At 31.1% G+C, this 20,395-nt stretch overlaps 1 protein-coding gene across 1 annotated transcript in view; it reads left to right on the top strand.

Annotated features, from left to right (window-relative positions):
* Positions 1-7,602: 7,602 nt before the first annotated feature.
* The window catches only part of LOC134726362 (neuropeptide SIFamide receptor-like), a 40,216-nt gene continuing 27,423 nt past the window's right edge, over positions 7,603-20,395 (top strand). Inside the window, exon 1 of the mRNA XM_063590762.1 lies at positions 7,603-7,885. Within this exon, the coding sequence (XP_063446832.1) occupies positions 7,603-7,885 (283 nt within the window). The remainder of the gene's footprint in view (positions 7,886-20,395) is intronic.

Below are 20,395 nucleotides of genomic sequence, written 5' to 3'. Positions count from 1 at the left end.
GACCTATATATTTTTTTCGCTGTTTTTGTTCCTTTATTTACCCCCTAATAATACATACTAATGTTATGAAAATCTTGCTATTTTGAAAATGAGTAGCGAACTTCCTTAACCCCGCCGAAATTAGACACCTGTCCAAAACCAGGAGCCTCTGGCCTTTTTTTAGGCTTGTATGGTTTTTGATTTTTTGATTTTTTTTTTTTTATATTTTGGAGTTTAGTAAAAGTCCATTACCACTGAACGGGTACATATTATTGTTTAGGGATCAACTGAAGCCTGGTGCAAAATTTTTCTCGCTGTATTGAAGACCCATTGGTAGCCTTCGTCTACGTTATGATCTTTGATTTAGTTGTTGTCTCTTTGACAAATTTCACATTTCCATTCACACCTTTACGTTATGGTATTTTGCTTTATAGCAAGATCATTGTTTTCCATTCAGTGTTTTCTTTTACCTTTAAATCGAGGTCAAGTAAAGTTGATATTTCCGGATCTAATACAAAAATTGTTTTTGTCCTATACAGCTACAATTAACATTTCCAAGTGTTGAATTTGAAACAGTGTCGTTTTCCTCATTTTCTCACAACTGGATCGCACAACGAACATCAATATCAACTGTGACAGAAATAGGTGTTTTTTTTTATTATAACCAATGTCTTATATACATCTGCGTAAGTAAGATACGATATCCGAAAACAATATGAATGTCACAAATGTACACGTATGTAATATACTGATTAAAGACTGTGCCAATTGTAGAATGATAACAAACTTAATCAATAATTAGTTAACTATAATCAAAACATATCACTTGGGAATACGTTGAAAAATGTCTTGAGAACATCTTTAATTTCTATTTATCCTAATTCGGTCTCTGTTAAAAAGACAAAGTTAACAAGTTTAAACTCATTATTTGAATAAATTGATTGTATCAGTTGACAGTTGTCTACATAAAATAAGCTGTTGTTTGGAATCAGACACACTCATGGAGAATTAATCAAATAATTGGTGTCATACTGACATATCTTCATGAAAGCCAATGTTTATTTAGGTTACATATTTGTATATAAACATTTATTCAGATTTATTACTGAACTGATATAAATTGATAGAAAATAAAAAAAAAGAAAAGGAAAAATTTGTCATAAAAATTCAAAATCGGTAGTTATACTTCAGCAATGACAGAACAAAAATTGAGCAGAAAAGAACCTATGACACAACAGGAATTTTATCCAAATGTCATACACGTGAAAGATTTAGCTAGCTTTAAAACCATGTTTAACCATTATTTTTTTTACATAAGAAAATGCCAAAATTAAGTAAAACAAAATATGACAGTTGTTATAATTCGTTGATATGTTTGAGGTTTTTTATTTTTTCCATTTGAGAAGGGAGTTTCAATCATCAAATTTCCACTAAGTTCTGTGATGACATCAATTATCATTGATATGGTCATAATTATAAATTAACTGTTTACAAAACTTAAAAATTTTGAAATACCAAGGCTTTTCTACCTCTGCCAGTATAATATTACCTTAGCTGTATTTAGCAACACTTTTAAGAATTTTTATTCTGAATGCTCTTCAAATTCGTAATTTGTTTGATTTTAGCGTCACTGATGAGTCTTTTGTAAAACAAAAACCGTTCATCTGGCGCAAATACAAAAATCAAATCCTGGTACATGTTTCTATCATGAGTTTATTGTTATTTTACTTATTACAGGGTCCTGTCAAAAGAAAGACATGCACATATTGCAGGGTGTTCTACCCCTAAAAAAGAGAACATTAGCTGTATTGGGAATTTTGCGTTTTCAGTTGTCTTTAACTTTGAACTTAATTTGACCTGTTTAATGTTTTAATTCAAGCGTATCCATTTAGACGCATGTAAGCGGACAGGTTTTTGATTTCTTCAAAAATAATCTTTACAAAAAGATAATAAAAAAAACAGCACAGTGAGACACATACTTTTTATTATACATGTAGTTCTGAAAAAAGCGTTATAAAGTCTAGTGTTAAGTGTAAGTTTTTAATAAGAAGTATAAGGAAATCTATCTGATGAAATATCTAACGATGATCGACTGTAAGTAACTTGTACCCAATTCCATTGTTTATTTAGACAATAAAGAATGTTTAAACTAAGCTAATAACATAATATTCTTTTTTAAGGAAAACATCAAACATCCTCTTTTTATTTGTATGGAAAGTCGTGTTATACTCGCTTGTAAAGCATGTACAGTAAATGTAATGTTTTATTATAAATTATTGAAAGATGAGATTGGGTTAAGATACATGTGTTGACTTGAAATCAATAGTAACAACACAGAGTGCAACTTCATGTTATTTGGTTGCAGACTGTATACATAATTATATACCAGATATATGACCAAAACAGCAAACTGTTTTATCAACTCTGAAATGGTAGAAGTACGGGTATATTGCATCATACAGGGACCTGTTAACACATTCTGTTGATATTTATAAATTCCAATGAATGAGATCTGTTCGCACCATATACAGAAGTTGTAAAATCAAATATAAAAAATATAAAAAAAATCTATCATTCAAACAACTTTTTTAACATAACATTTGAAAAAAGGCATACTTCCTTATTTTTTTATTTAATAAAATTAAAACCTACACAATGAAGTGGAAAACAAATTATGAGTTCAAAGCGAGTAAAATTCAAAACAAAAGATATTTATCCAAGACATTTCTGATAAAGTTTTAATACCCTACTATAAATTTGTAACGAACGTATAAAATGAGAAAAAACTACATCTTTATAAATGTCAAGTATCCGAGCGCTTATAGTAAATAACTATCACAAGGAACGTTTAAAGTCAAACATTTAAAATTCAAGGACGAAAAAAAGATGAGAAACAATTAAATAGTTATACGATCAAAAAAGATGTAAAATACCAACCTAAGATAAATTTTTCTTGAAGATTACACATTTTTTAAACGGACAAATTGAAAAAGTTTGTTATTAACCCTGTCAGTAAAGTGACAAATAAACTCATCATAGATACCAGGACTCAATTTTGTATTTACGACCTCTAGCTAAAATTATCATTTGTAATACAAAAAAAAACCAAAAAAAAAAAACCATACATTTTACTATATTTTATGCTCACGCTGTATTTACCAAAACCCCCATAAAAAGTTTTTAGCTATGAATTTCAGCATTTAAAGGATGCTATCTTTATAATACAAAATTATAACAAACGACGAAAAACTCTAAACAAACGACAGTCCGTAAGGCACCATATTCGATAAGTAAAAAGAATTCCATCATAACCCAGGGTGAGTTTATTTCCCCCATGAGCTAGGGTAAGCAGTTTCTGATCCCTTTACGACATTTGTTAAACGTTTTGATTTGATTTGTGCATCAATTAACAAGAGTATGCACAGTTGTACTTTATCTTTCTTGAAACACTTATACCGAGGGGTTTTATTTTGTGCAAATAATTGTCCTTCCAACATGCCAGTAGATCCAAATTCAAATACATAAAAGAAAACAGACAGTTTTAAAACCATCGATCACTTAAATGCCAGGTTTAAATCAAATGCAAACTTAATTATACTGAAAACTTAACTTCTAAATCATAAACAGCACATTTAAGCTAATAGAGAAACTGATTATATATATTATATATCCCATTTCATCATGATACACGGGGCTTAACCTTATTTAGTTGATTAAATGTTTATCATTAAAGCGGTTTTGAATATCCCACAAGAGAATACAGTCTTTGTTTGTATTTCTAATTACTCGATTTCTGACAAAACTGGTTGAATTTGAGAGAAATGATGTTTTTATTCATTGAAATTATACGATAGTTGCTAGAAATAGTATACAATTAAGAGCTGCGATATTAATTGAGGAAGTGATAATATTATATATAATAATCGTGCAAAAAAAAGAGATAAATGCATTCTCACTGATATAAAGGCCATGCTTCGTTTACATGAGCATCACGACGGGTGCCACATGTGGTGCAGGATCTGCTTACCTTTATGGAACACCTGAGATCACCCCTAGTTTTTTGGTTTGGTTCGTGTCCCTCTTTTACAAGGATAATGCTACGTGTTCTTCGAAGCATACAATTTCAAACATTAAATTGTGTTGAAGATACGCTACATTACGGCAAATAACGAGATCCAGAAAAGATATCAAGAATATTTATAAAAGAGCATTGTTAGAAATATGAGACAGAAGTTTAGACATTTGATCGGCTTAATATATTGTTTTTAGATACACACACAGGGGCAAGTTTTATATCAATAAGCAGGATAAGAAATAAATACAAATACCGTTTATTCATAAAAGTTATTCTAATCTGTAAAAGATGGGCGATAGATACCTTAGGGACAGTCAAACTCATAGATCGAAAATAAACTGACAACGCCTTATCTAAAAATAAAAGACAAACAGACAAATAGTAATACACAAGACACAACATAGAAAACTATAGACTAAGCAAAAAGAATCATACCAAACACCGGGGTTGATCTCAGGTGCTCCGGAAGTGTAAGCAGATCATGATCCTCATGTAGCATTCGTCGTGTTACTTATGTTATTACAAATCAGGTAAATAGTCTAATTCGGTATGTCAAATTCGTGAAAGCGAAGGGTACGACATAAGGAACATATCCGATTTCATCGGCGAAACGGTTATTCCATAACAGTCAACTAACTCGTGATGGCGTCTGTACAATTTACGAAGTGGTGTTCTCAACTTCACCATTTGTAAAAAGCCCATGCTTCGTTTACAAGGACCTTGCAATGCTACATGCTATTCGAAGTATAAAATTTCAAACATCAAATTGTTTTGAAGATACGTATCTTTACAGCCAATAACACGGATACAAAAAAAAGATATCAAGAATAGTTATTAAAGAGCGTAGTCGGAAACACTAGACAATACCAGACAGAAGCCTAGACATTTGATCGGCTTAATGTACTGGGTTTAGATACACACCCAGTGGCAAGTATTATATCAATATGCAGAATAAGAAAAAAAGTACAAATATCGTTTATTCATAAAAGTTATTCTGATCTGTAAGCTGCACAGTTTGTTAATCAGAATCAATGGTTTGATATTTAAACTTACTGTGGAAATAAGGTTATTCACGGATGTACGTTCAGAAAGCTACTCCTATGGCACATGAAGGCAAAAGCATACGAGGGCTGTCCGTAAAGTTCGTGGACAAGCTACAGTCTGCTTAAAAATAGCATTTCAGGGAAATTCTCTTACATATTTGTGAATTTTAACCTGTACTATATCCTAGTTCGGTATATCAATATTTGTCCAATTTTAAATGCGAAATAATAACACTTACTTCATATAAATATTAGCAATAGGATCCGGAGCACGGCGAAAAAATCACATAACATGCAGACTGGTGTTTTCATATTTTTGTTATTTTTAGTTTCAAAATCCGCCAAAAATACATGACACTTGCATTGTGACGTCGGCAATAGTCTTGTCGTCAAACCTGATACATTTGAATGGTCACAATTTCGAAATGGTGGTGAAATCTTGATTTGAAGCATTGAATCCAAAATCGGCATCACTGAAAAATGACATTTACGAAAAATGTGGAGCAGTGGGCAGTTATCAAGTTTTGTGTAGACATCGGAAAAACGCCAACAGAAACACACAAGTTCTCAAAACAGTCTGAGAAACATAGCAAGACAATGCACCGGCCCACACATTTTTTAAAACTAGTCTAGAAATTGATTTACTTGGATTTGAATGTCTAAAACATCCTCCGTATATCCCTGACTTAGCGCCAATGGATTTTGCGGTATTCTCGCATAACAAATCTTTTCTCCGTGGACAAAGGTTTGACGATTTATCTGAGCTAAGACAGGAAGTAATGAACATAATCTTAAAAATGAAATAAAACAGTATGAGAAAATATTTGATGACTGGATAAAAAGATGTAAAAAATGAGTTGCTTTGAAAGGAGACTACGTTGAGAAAAGTTAAAATGTTTTCGTCGTCGATCGTCAGAACGTCGGATATATTTGTGTTGGTGCTCCGGGTTAGAGTTGCTTATGATTTTTGATTTGATGAAAATACGATTATTCTTGCAGGTACTGAAATAAAATTTTGTACACTGAATCAGTAAATCATGAAATTTGTTACATACTTGTTTTATTTATTTCGGACGGGTAAATAATATTTTATTTAGAGTGTCCTCAAACGTTACGGACAACCCTCGTATATATTGTTAAACAAAAAGGACACTACTCTTTACCTTGAATCATATTATAATAAAACAAATCGATGGAATAAGCCAAAACGACTATCCAACTTTGTATTAAAAGATAAAGTTGCATACTAAAACTTAAGTAGATATCCTTATTTCTAAATATGGAATGATACAAATATATTAAAAATCAGGTTTTTATTTAAAGCTAATTGTTACCATGATGAATGAGCAAAAATATTAAGGAGCGGAAGAATAACATATTGAAAACGACACATTCGACGATCATAGCCCCGTCTCATAAATGGCGGATCCAGGTTGGGACTTAGAGGGCAAACGCCCAAATTTATTATCCCAAAAATGTACAAATAAAGACAACAGTAGTGTACCACTGTTCAAGTCATAAATCGATTGAGAAAAAGTAAATGCGGGTTACAAACTAAAACCGAGGGAAACTCATCAACTACAATAGGAAAACAACGAAACAACAGAACACTAAAGTTCAACAAAAATTAAACGAAAATGCAACATACATAAAAACGAACTATTAGATAACAACTTTTTTCTGACTTGGTACAGGACATTTTAAGAAAACAAATGGTGAGTTAAACCTGGTTTTGTGGCAAGCCAAACCTCATGCTTTATCTAGAAAAACGCCAACCCTGCACCTATCCTTTAAATTATCATTATGATAATACAGAGCCAAAATAGAAATTAAATAAACAATCTTTTTTGATAATACGCAAAGAAATATATTACTCTGACAAAGGATACCTTGATTCTAAAGTGTCCTGCTTTCATGACTCTAAACGTCGTCAAAGTGATAATTGTTTTCCCATCATTAATACATGTTTAATAAGATATCTATTAAAACAGAAGACAACATCATGGCTAATAACTTCTTTGATGTGTTTGTAAGAAGATCGATTTTGAAATCACTTTGTTAGTTTATCTCAAATGAGCACTAAGATAATATTCATTTGATATCCTAATAATTTTACGTGAAATTGCATAAATCATCAAGACGTATAATGACACTATTAAATGAGGTTGTCTTTTTCTGTCAAGGCGTACAGAAGACGACCAAGATTACAGAGAATCACATTGATTGGTTGCTTTGAATAGAGTTCTAGGAGTGGGTTATAATATTACAGTTTTATTGATAAAGATGTGACATCGTCAAAGCTGTAGTTTAAATGATAAGAAATAAACATTACAATGTTGACAACTTTTATATACTTCAATTAACGAATGTTTATAACAATATTTCTAGTTTGGCAGGACATTGCCTTATATTGATTTGAATTTAGATTCGATAGAAATAACAATGCAAAATCATACAGAATTATTCTCAAACTTTGTTACCAACACAACTTCAAGGAATTTCATAATGGCTTTAAACGAGTCTAATTTTACATTTGGCAATGATTATTACGAACCTAAGGAATGGCCATTGATAAAACATGAAGAATTTACAATTGTATTGTTATGTTTTGTGTATGGATTAATATTTGTTACAGCCTTAATTGGTAATTGCTTAGTAATTTGTGTAGTATGTAAGAATCCCGGAATGAGGAACGTTACTAACGTCTTTATAGTGAACTTGGCTGTGGCTGATATACTGGTTACCTTATTCTGTACTCCGTTAACTCTGCTTGACAACATTTACACTGGTAAGTAATCATGTTGGTATCTGTAATCTACCACTCAATTTTGCAAATAAATGTTAGATGTATTAGAAAAATAAATAAGAAGAAAAGCAATTTGAAAAAAATTACTTAAAAAAAATCCCACAGCTGGCATCAACAGTGTACTACTTTTAGATTTACACATCGCTTAAACTAGGGGAGGGTTGCGACCTGACAAAACGTTTTTGCGCCTGTCCCAAGTTGGGAGCATCTGGTCTTTGTTAGTCTTGTATGTATTTTTCTTTTAAGTTCATTTATATGTTTTAGAGTTTTGTGTGACGTCCAATTTCACTGAACGAGTATCCCATTTTGTTTAGGGTCAGATGAGGTCCGTCTTCGGTAGCAGGATTTTCTCAATGCGTTGAATACCCATTGGTGGCCTTCGGCTGTTGTCTGCTGCTTGGTCGGATGGTTGTCTCATTGACATATTCCCCATTTCCATTCTCCATATTATTCATAAAAGTGAGAAGAACGTAATAGATCGATATTTTTAAGTAAAAGGATAACTAAAGCCGAAAACCACCTGTTAAAATGCTGTAAAATGAGATGAACCAAAAACAAGCCATTTAAGTATCTTAAAACAATGGAGTGGATGTTTAGCATGTGAATAACAACAATATGAGGTGCTAGCTCTTAAATAAGAAATGCATTTTGTTGTTACTACAAAATGTTTGTCTCGCAGTGCTTGCTCTAGCATATTGTTACACTGAGTCATTAGCGGATCTATCAAAGCCTGAGCTGGTATATGCATCAACTAAAATTAAGTTATGGTGATGTATATTGACATGCTAACCTATCACTACTATTTGTTGATTTCATCATTGTCAATTCAGAGACAACAAAGTCTCGAAAATTAAGATTTGTCAGGAATCCAGATGACAAGACCTTGACTTTCAGTCTTCAAACTTTACTCAGTACTCGGAGTATATAACTCTGCTCTAGGCACCGAATCGAGTTTTTGATAAGTGAATTTCTGAGTCTGAGTACGAAAAGGGTGCTCAAATTTTGTTGGACGGCACGGCCGCTATTTGGGTTCACATATATGATAAGTTGGTTTATAGAAAGCATAGTTTCTATTCGGTTGTATTGTAGTTCGCAAAAAGCAAATACTTTTTGTTTTCATCTTAAAAAAATCAAACCGACGAATGTTCCTTGGATGTTGACCGACTGATCTTCGATTTCTTAAGACATCTGGGTATTCGGAATATTTCATCAATTGTCAGAATTTTGATATTTAGATTTTAGTGTTGGCTATCTATTTTAGTGTTACCTATCATAAAAAGTAAAAACACAAAAATACCGAACTCCGAGGAAAATTCAAAAAGGAAAATCAAAAATCAAAAGGCAAAAATTTAGTGTTTATTATCATACTAGTATTGTAGTGTTTATTATCATACTAGTATTGTAGTATTTACTATCATATTTTAGTGTTTACTATTTTATTTTAGTGTTTACTATCATATCTAAGTGATAACTATCATATATGAGTGTTAACTATCTGATTTTAGTGTTTACTATCATATTCGAGTATTAGCTATCAAATCTTAGTGTTTACTTTATTATTTTAGTATTAACTGTCATAATTTAATGTTAGCCTTAATATTTTTAGCAAACAAAATGAATTTAACATACCTATACTAATTCAAGGTTATCAAAAAAGTAAAGCAGAACATGAATTTTCCTTTGAATTGTTCCAATGCGACCGCTTTAGGATGTTATAATATTTTTTTTAAAATTTTGTTTCTTATAGAACTAATTGCAATTTTAAAATTCAAAAAGTCGATATAAAACTTAAATGTTAAATAGTAACAAGTCGTTTACTTTGTTATAATTTAAATAAAAAGGAGTAAATAAGGAGCTTAATATATGATGTGCTGCGTTTATGTTAGCAATTTCTGTATATATTCCTGACTGTAATTGATAGAAAAGAAGTCTTATAATCAAAATCACCGGAATAGGATAGTTAATGTCTGTGGGAAAAATAATGTCTTTTTAGAACTAGTTGATGAGTGATGGTATATATAGACTTTGTTTCAATGCTAAGTACAATAATGTTAACATCCATCTATTCAAACTTCCGAAGTAGATGGAAAAAACCCTAACCTCCAGATTTGAATATTACTTATTTGCTATAATGACATATTGACCTGCAGCCATTTTCAATCTTTTTTGTTGGTATCCAAACTTAACAGATTACAAATGTATATATTCCCAAGTCAGGAGACTCTGGCCTTTGTTTGTCTTGTATTATTTTTAATTTTAGTTTCTTGTGTATAATTTGGAGTTCAGTATGGCGTTCATTATCACTAAACTAGTATATATATTTGTGAAGGGGCCAGCTGAAGGACGCCTCCGGGTGCGGGAATTTCTCGCTGCATTGAAGACCTATTGGTAACCTTCTGCTGTTGTCTGTTATATGGTCAGATTGTTGTCTTTTTGACACATTCCCTATTTCCATTCTCAATTTTATTTATGTTACATATAGGTTTTGACTCAAAGAACGAGTTGATGTCTTCATTTATATACTTTTAAATGTATTGTTATTGCTACGATCATGTTGATCGTATAAAGAGTCAACAAAAAAGGTTCAGGTCATGTCCAAACTGTTCAGCAGTTATCAACCTGTTGTATACATCCACATATTATAAACTGACAGCGGGCGAATAATCTGAACAGTACTGAATATACCACAGTGGAACAGACCAACATACTTATTTAGCATTACTCGATTTATTTCACTTGACTGGGTGGGGTTTAAGAAGTTCGCTTATTTAAGACCAGTCCCTCTATAGACAGGAGTTTTGGGATAAACTCATCAAATTAAAGAAGTGTCCATTTATTCGTCCCATATCATACACTCAGTTTTTTTGTATATGTGTTTTGTGACAGTGATAGGTGAATTAGAATTCAATAACATTTAAAACGGCAATCATCCTTATCACACACATCTTCAAATAGACTGCCCTTATTCAAATTAAAACATAAACTCCGCCCGATCAGTTGAAATGACATTGGTAGTACTTATATATAGTTTTCATATTTTTCAGACAATGTGAAATTGTTACGGTCAATAGACCGTTCCAACTAAAATTCTAATACTCTAACTGGTGCTTGATATGTTTGATATAGTTTACCCGTAAGGACTTGTTTATTTCCCATAGTACTAAAGACGGAAGTAACATGAAGCTGAAGAAAATGCCCTTTCCTTCTTTGATTGGTCTGATCACATCAAAACATTTCTATCTTCCTATCACTATAGAGTTATATCATATAAGTTTGATTATCTCACGTCCCTTTTGCATATTTAAGCAAATGAAATGTATTTAAATTAAGTCAAAATATAACTTACATATTACTTAAATGCACAATTTCAATTACGCATGTTGATTCTCTTTCTTGTGAAGTGCATATCTAATTCAAAAAGAATAGAAATAAAACATTTCGAACAAAAAATAAACAGCGGGAGAAGCCAGAAAATCAATCCTTGTTTGTATCTATTTCGTTTGAACGTACTGATTAACACAATTGCACAGATGAACACGTGAACACTTACTAGCCAATTTCCTTATATTGAAGCTATACTCGCGTACGGTTACCTAAGTTCTATATACGAAACAAGTACAAACCGTTAAAATAGATCAATTATAAACGAATAAACATCAATAAATAGAAAACAATGACCGACAAGAACAAAATATTAGAACCAACTATGGTAATCATCAATTGATTTAATTCGTGCATGACAGTGTACTTTTTAATAGAAAGAATAATTATGTCTATCAAATACTATACAGAACACCATTGCAATTTTATTACCAGCATTTAAAAAAAAATTTAAAATACATCTTTGCAATATAATTTGTCACTGTGTTGCTTATTTTATCTTATCGTCTCGGGTAATACTTACAAGAGAGATACATGTATATTGGACCGTTTATTACCATTATAACCCTCAGCATCAACTATACCTTCTAGTACTTATTATTTATTATTGACCAACAACAATCTACTTACAAATGTGTTTATATTACGAAAGAAATGTATACATATTTATGTACAACAAACCTTTCATTGTAACGAAATTAAGAAACTAAAACGACATCGTCAGGCGACACATGTTATCTAAAGAACGGAAAATTAAATTATGATAAGCGATCAATGGAAATAGACAAAACTGGAATTTAAAATTTAAAATCATAATCATCGATATAATAGTTCTATTATGTTATTTGTTCAAAATGTACATTTGATAGTTGTTTTCAAGACTTTTAGGTTTTATATTGACAAAACGTTTTGTTCTGGGTTTTTTCCGTAATCTGTCATAGTGGTGTCGATAACCAGGACGACCGGTGACAAATGCTCTATGTTTTAACATTTTGCCCGGGGCCCTGAAAGGGAATATACTATAAAGAAATATATAAAATATATTATCTTGATTTTATAGTGTTCTAAACCAGATTTTAAGAAGCGTTAATGATTTTTTTATCTTATCTAGAACAGCTGGAATGTTAAATAGTTTCCAGCCATCGAGGTGATCTTACACTGACACACCGTGATAATTTGTTACGGCTTCTTGTTCGACGTCACGTCCGTTTCTAATTGGTAATGTAATAAAATTTAACTTTCCATTGTGTTTATTCGAGCATCTCTAATGAGTCTTTAATAGACTAAATGCATGTCCGGCGTACACAAATATAAGACTAGAATTTTTGATGAGTTTATCTAGTATTATAATTGGACGTTCAGATCGTGTTTTATATGGAAGGCAAAACAATAATTTTCCATCTAAATAAACTTAATGCAGATAATAGCATTGGAAAAGAATCACGATTGAATCTGATGATTTCTTTCCATTACGATATAATTTATAACTTATGATTTAAAAACATATGTTATGTTGCATAGTTCATTTTGATATGATGTGATGGGTGCCTAGTGGTTACAATCATATATATATATAGATATATATTCAGGTTTATAGCATATTGATATAAAGTAATATGTGTTTTTAAAGTATCAATTTGACCCGGTATCTTTTAAAAGTAAGCAGTCTTCACGACATTCCATCTCAGTATGCATACCAAGTAGACCATTCTCTTTCTGGTTAATTTTGCAAAGTCGAATAAAACTGTTTGAATGCTTTTGTTTTATTCGTCTATGATGATATGTCTAACTTTAGTTATGAAGCAGTGTTCATATCAATGTGATTAAATGACTGCTTAGCGATTAGAAATATTCATTTTTGCTGGTTTATATATATATAGTATGTTGATATAATGTCAAAATATTTTGCTGAATTATAAAATGAAACGGTTTAAAAATAGTTAAGCAGTTTACAAGACATTCCTTCATAGCATGCAGACAAAGTAGACACGTCTCACCCTTTTTAACATCGGGGAGATGAATAAATACAAGAAGTTTAAAAGTTGTGTTTCGGGTCGAAGTGGATAGAACGCACCACCTACATGATGTGCGTGTAATATCACGATACTGCTTAATTTTCTTAAGTTTTATTTGTTTTCTTGAACAATTACTTATACTCCTTTTAAAATAAAAAAGGAAACAAAAACGCGTCGTACGGTTATTATCATTAAAGTAGTACCATTACAACAAACGTTTACAAAAAAAGACATTACTTGTAAAGACATGTGTGTTTTACATATTTTTGCGTATCGATTAACACAATTACTTATCTTATCTGCGCTACTGCTCTTTTCTATTTCTATTTCTATTTTTTATAAAAACGGTTATGCACTGTCCTTCTGAGTTATTTGTCTTATTACAAAAAACATGCATGTATTGCTTTAAAAAGTTTCAATCACTCTTGATAAGCTTAATATAGACGAACCGTTGAAGTAATGTGTATACGCCAACGAGTCAGCAACCAAAGATCACACCAACAAACGAAGTTAAGTCAGAAGTCAGCACTTCGTATTAATTAATAGTACGGTAACATAACAATATTGCAAGCTCTGCAGTGCCCACAAGTTATGAATGAATTAACAGACACTATTAAAGCTGAAATGGTCCTGTATACTTTGTAATATATGGTGGTATTGTGATAATTCTGCAGAAGTCTGGTAAGGTTGAAATTCTTTGCCCGTTATTGTCTATAAAACATATTGACAGTGTCTCGTCTGAGTGGGTTTCAATGCTGTGTTATCGAGACCAAGTAATTATCCGTAAAAGATTCTGCTTGCGGCCGTCTTGAAATTGCAGTGCGTTGAACGTTATGTCTTCACGCTGAAGGTCATACTGTGAATAGTAGATAAAGAACAGAAATAAGAATAAGAATAAGAAGATTTGATTATGATTGCAAATGAGACATCTATCGACCAACGTTTACAGGAAATGGATCTGACCACTGAAATACAGACTCCTGACTTGAGACAAGCACAATACAATTACAGTGGATGAACACAACAGAAACCTCATGGCATTCTTTATTCCCGATATTATTAAAAGTATATTTTAGTCTTATCAACTATTTTTGGTCTATTCATTTATTATTTTATGTTCCGTGTTGAATATCGTACCTTGACCTATAATAGTTAACTTTTATAAGTTGTCATTTGGATGGAGTGTTGTCTCATTGGCACTCATACCACATCTGTATATATCTATTTGTTTTGCTTCTGATTGTTTTTTTCATTTTTTATGCTATTGATATTTTAAATTTCTTTTCCATATTAAGAACAGATTCCTTAAAAAAAAATATGTATGAATATCATATGACACCAATATTCCATTTCAAGCACAAATAAATGCTTAATAGTTTGAATATGGTTTATAACTTTACGCAACATAATAACGAACAGTTTGCTCATCGAACTGGAATTGGAAAGTAAAATTGTCGGTTATTACTGCATATAATATTTGTTTTTCGTTTATTGTATTGTATATAAATAAGGTCGTTATTTACTTGGTTGAATTATTTCAATTGGTTTTTTTTTCATTTCGGAATACCCTAAAAGTAACCTGAAGTTATTAAATTCTATATCATTTCCTTTCGTGTGGAGAATTGTCTAACTGGCAATCATACAACATCTTTTTATTTGTATATTTTCTATTAACGAAATAATGTTTCAATATCACTCTATTTCCGAAAAGGATAATAGAACAAATGCAATTCCAAAGAAAAGAGTCTTGATGCTTAGTTGAAGTAGATATATTGGAAGTAGGCTGACTTCTATCATTACTGATAATACCATCAATACCATCTACTTGACCGATATACATTGCGTGTCCCCATTTTATTGAAAACATATTTTGTTTCTATATAATAATTTTAATCTGTAATTCATGCATTACTGACACAAACAATTTCCCGCCTTCTCTCTACGCAGGTTTAAAGGGCTGTTTTCTTTCACAAAACTAATGAAACAGATCTACAAACTATATTTTTCAAATATCCTAGCCCCGATACAAATAAGAATTTAACATTTTGAATTTGCTGAATTTTTATTGAAGACCGTTATCTCGAATCTTTATATATTATCTTTGTTATGTTGTGTTCGCATACAATGAACATTAAGACAATTCCCAAAAAAATTAAAACAAATAAAACTAAAACTTAAGTCGTTTGTGCACATACTGTGTTCGTGTGTATATATATATGTGTGTGTTTGTGTGGGGGTATTTATGAGCACATTAAAAACAGTAAGATATCTACATGTGGGAACAATTGTTCCAGTAAATGATCAATTTCTTCGAAGGCAAAACATTATTTATAGCATTTGAAGTGATATAATATTCAATAAATACAACAACATTGCCAATGGGATATTTTAAGATATGTACATCATCTTTAAAAACAATCTTTACAACATTTAGTAATTAAAAATTAGGAAAGTCGAGTGTTATGCCTTTATTTCCATTTCATATAAAATAGAAGCTTCATTAGTCAATCTTCAAAAGCTTATATTAGAATTTTTTCCTTATCTGCAGTAATGGTTAGATAATTTCCAAACTAATTTTTATACATCTGTAAAAGATCAATGAAAGGCAAAATCTGTAATATGCATATATTATCAAAAGCAAAAGTAGCCCTGCGTAAACAAAAATCGAACTTTTATAGATCATATATTAAAGAACAAAATGTATTGTCCTGTATAAAACGTCACTGATAGTTGTTCTTTGCACTAGAGAACAAATTTAAATCATTGAACTAACAAATGCACTAATTTTACAAAAATACTGAAAAACAGATCGTTAAAAAGACTTTAAAAAGCATTTCGTTACGCTCTAGGATTGTAACTCTTGGTTTAGAATTATTCGTGTTCATAAACAAATACAAAAAGTGAAATGTGTTGACGTTAGGCTATTTAAAACATATAATCAGCATATACATTCCTTCGACGTAATAAATTTGAGTGTTTCCTTGTTAAAGATTGAGATCAATTGAAACCACTCGGTCATTCGTGCTAAGCCCAAAATGTTTAGTTATTGTAGGCATAATGTGGATGACCGAGTAGTTACGATTGGTGTAATAAATGCTTTTATTGATTCTTATACGTTGGACACCAGACCCTTTTGTTTTCGTTGCTTCGTCCTGTTTTTGTTAGTAGTAACACATTACTGGAAAGATATCATTTTATGAATATACTCCAAAAAAATCATAACATCACAATAAAACATTAGCCTCTGGAACGGCATCCATTTTAAACTTTTCCCTTATAGATAGGTACGCACTATAGCAGCGCAGAGTAAAATAATATCTGCATCAAGCAAATGAGCGATATAAGAAAGATAGCAGAGATGGTCATTGTGTTTTACTGAAGACTTCTGAGAACAAACGGAACTTGAGAAATGATTATCAATTATCTCAAATATTTTGACTATATCATACAAGCTTTGTTATTGCATGGACAAATATTGAGGAGTATTGTTCCTCGCAAATTATTGCAAAACGATGTACTAATTGCAAAATTATGGCTTTATCTCTATTTAAAAAAGAGAAGCGAACGATACAAGAGGTACTTTCATACCAATAATTCGACAAGAAAGTGACAACGATATCTAAGTAAAGTTAAAAGTTATTTCATACAAAACAAAATCCATATGGAGAAAATCAACAAAAACCAGATTTTAAGAAGCGTTAATGATTTTTTTATCTTATCTAGAACAGCTGGAATGTTAAATAGTTTCCAGCCATCGAGGTGATCTTACACTGACACACCGTGATAATTTGTTACGGCTTCTTGTTCGACGTCACGTCCGTTTCTAATTGGTAATGTAATAAAATTTAACTTTCCATTGTGTTTATTCGAGCATCTCTAATGAGTCTTTAATAGACTAAATGCATGTCCGGCGTACACAAATATAAGACTAGAATTTTTGATGAGTTTATCTAGTATTATAATTGGACGTTCAGATCGTGTTTTATATGGAAGGCAAAACAATAATTTTCCATCTAAATAAACTTAATGCAGATAATAGCATTGGAAAAGAATCACGATTGAATCTGATGATTTCTTTCCATTACGATATAATTTATAACTTATGATTTAAAAACATATGTTATGTTGCATAGTTCATTTTGATATGATGTGATGGGTGCCTAGTGGTTACAATCATATATATATAGATATATATTCAGGTTTATAGCATATTGATATAAAGTAATATGTGTTTTTAAAGTATCAATTTGACCCGGTATTTTTTAAAAGTAAGCAGTCTTCACGACATTCCATCCCAGTATGCATACCAAGTAGACCATTCTCTTTCTGGTTAATTTTGCAAAGTCGAATAAAACTGTTTGAATGCTTTTGTTTTATTCGTCTATGATGATATATCTAACTTTAGTTATGAAGCAGTGTTCATATCAATGTGATTAAATGACTGCTTAGCGATTAGAAATATTCATTTTTGCTGGTTTATATATATATAGTATGTTGATATAATGTCAAAATATTTTGCTGAATTATAAAATGAAACGGTTTAAAAATAGTTAAGCAGTTTACAAGACATTCCTTCATAGCATGCAGACAAAGTAGACACGTCTCACCCTTTTTAACATCGGGGAGATGAATAAATACAAGAAGTTTAAAAGTTGTGTTTCGGGTCGAAGTGGATAGAACGCACCACCTACATGATGTGCGTGTAATATCACGATACTGCTTAATTTTCTTAGGTTTTATTTGTTTTCTTGAACAATTACTTATACTCCTTTTAAAATAAAAAAGGAAACAAAAACGCGTCGTACGGTTATTATCATTAAAGTAGTACCATTACAACAAACGTTTACAAAAAAAGACATTACTTGTAAAGACATGTGTGTTTTACATATTTTTGCGTATCGATTAACACAATTACTTATCTTATCTGCGCTACTGCTCTTTTCTATTTCTATTTCTATTTTTTATAAAAACGGTTATGCACTGTCCTTCTGAGTTATTTGTCTTATTACAAAAAACATGCATGTATTGCTTTAAAAAGTTTCAATCACTCTTGATAAGCTTAATATAGACGAACCGTTGAAGTAATGTGTATACGCCAACGAGTCAGCAACCAAAGATCACACCAACAAACGAAGTTAAGTCAGAAGTCAGCACTTCGTATTAATTAATAGTACGGTAACATAACAATATTGCAAGCTCTGCAGTGCCCACAAGTTATGAATGAATTAACAGACACTATTAAAGCTGAAATGGTCCTGTATACTTTGTAATATATGGTGGTATTGTGATAATTCTGCAGAAGTCTGGTAAGGTTGAAATTCTTTGCCCGTTATTGTCTATAAAACATATTGACAGTGTCTCGTCTGAGTGGGTTTCAATGCTGTGTTATCGAGACCAAGTAATTATCCGTAAAAGATTCTGCTTGCGGCCGTCTTGAAATTGCAGTGCGTTGAACGTTATGTCTTCACGCTGAAGGTCATACTGTGAATAGTAGATAAAGAACAGAAATAAGAATAAGAATAAGAAGATTTGATTATGATTGCAAATGAGACATCTATCGACCAACGTTTACAGGAAATGGATCTGACCACTGAAATACAGACTCCTGACTTGAGACAAGCACAATACAATTACAGTGGATGAACACAACAGAAACCTCATGGCATTCTTTATTCCCGATATTATTAAAAGTATATTTTAGTCTTATCAACTATTTTTGGTCTATTCATTTATTATTTTATGTTCCGTGTTGAATATCGTACCTTGACCTATAATAGTTAACTTTTATAAGTTGTCATTTGGATGGAGTGTTGTCTCATTGGCACTCATACCACATCTGTATATATCTATTTGTTTTGCTTCTGATTGTTTTTTTCATTTTTTATGCTATTGATATTTTAAATTTCTTTTCCATATTAAGAACAGATTCCTTAAAAAAAATTTGTATGAATATCATATGACACCAATATTCCATTTCAAGCACAAATAAATGCTTAATAGTATGAATATGGTTTATAACTTTACGCTACATAATAACGAACAGTTTGCTCATCGAACTGGAATTGGAAAGTAAAATTGTCGGTTATTACTGCATATAATATTTGTTTTTCGTTTATTGTATTGTATATAAATAAGGTCGTTATTTACTTGGTTGAATTATTTCAATTGTTTTTTTTTTCATTTCGGAATACCCTAAAAGTAACCTGAAGTTATTAAATTCTATATCATTTCCTTTCGTGTGGAGAATTGTCTAACTGGCAATCATACAACATCTTTTTATTTGTATATTTTCTATTAACGAAATAATGTTTCAATATCACTCTATTTCCGAAAAGGATAATAGAACAAATGCAATTCCAAAGAAAAGAGTCTTGATGCTTAGTTGAAGTAGATATATTGGAAGTAGGCTGACTTCTATCATTACTGATAATACCATCAATACCATCTACTTGACCGATATACATTGCGTGTCCCCATTTTATTGAAAACATATTTTGTTTCTATATAATAATTTTAATCTGTAATTCATGCATTACTGACACAAACAATTTCCCGCCTTCTCTCTACGCAGGTTTAAAGGGCTGTTTTCTTTCACAAAACTAATGAAACAGATCTACAAACTATATTTTTCAAATATCCTAGCCCCGATACAAATAAGAATTTAACATTTTGAATTTGCTGAATTTTTATTGAAGACCGTTATCTCGAATCTTTATATATTATCTTTGTTATGTTGTGTTCGCATACAATGAACATTAAGACAATTCCCAAAAAAATTAAAACAAATAAAACTAAAACTTAAGTCGTTTGTGCACATACTGTGTTCGTGTGTATATATATATGTGTGTGTTTGTGTGGGGGTATTTATGAGCACATTAAAAACAGTAAGATATCTACATGTGGGAACAATTGTTCCAGTAAATGATCAATTTCTTCGAAGGCAAAACATTATTTATAGCATTTGAAGTGATATAATATTCAATAAATACAACAACATTGCCAATGGGATATTTTAAGATATGTACATCATCTTTAAAAACAATCTTTACAACATTTAGTAATTAAAAATTAGGAAAGTCGAGTGTTATGCCTTTAT

Source organism: Mytilus trossulus, chromosome 7 (assembly GCF_036588685.1).
Source record: "Mytilus trossulus isolate FHL-02 chromosome 7, PNRI_Mtr1.1.1.hap1, whole genome shotgun sequence".
Lineage (NCBI taxonomy): Eukaryota > Metazoa > Mollusca > Bivalvia > Mytilida > Mytilidae > Mytilus > Mytilus trossulus.
Note: the sequence above shows the minus strand (reverse complement) of the source record. Positions and strands in the feature narration are given on the sequence as shown.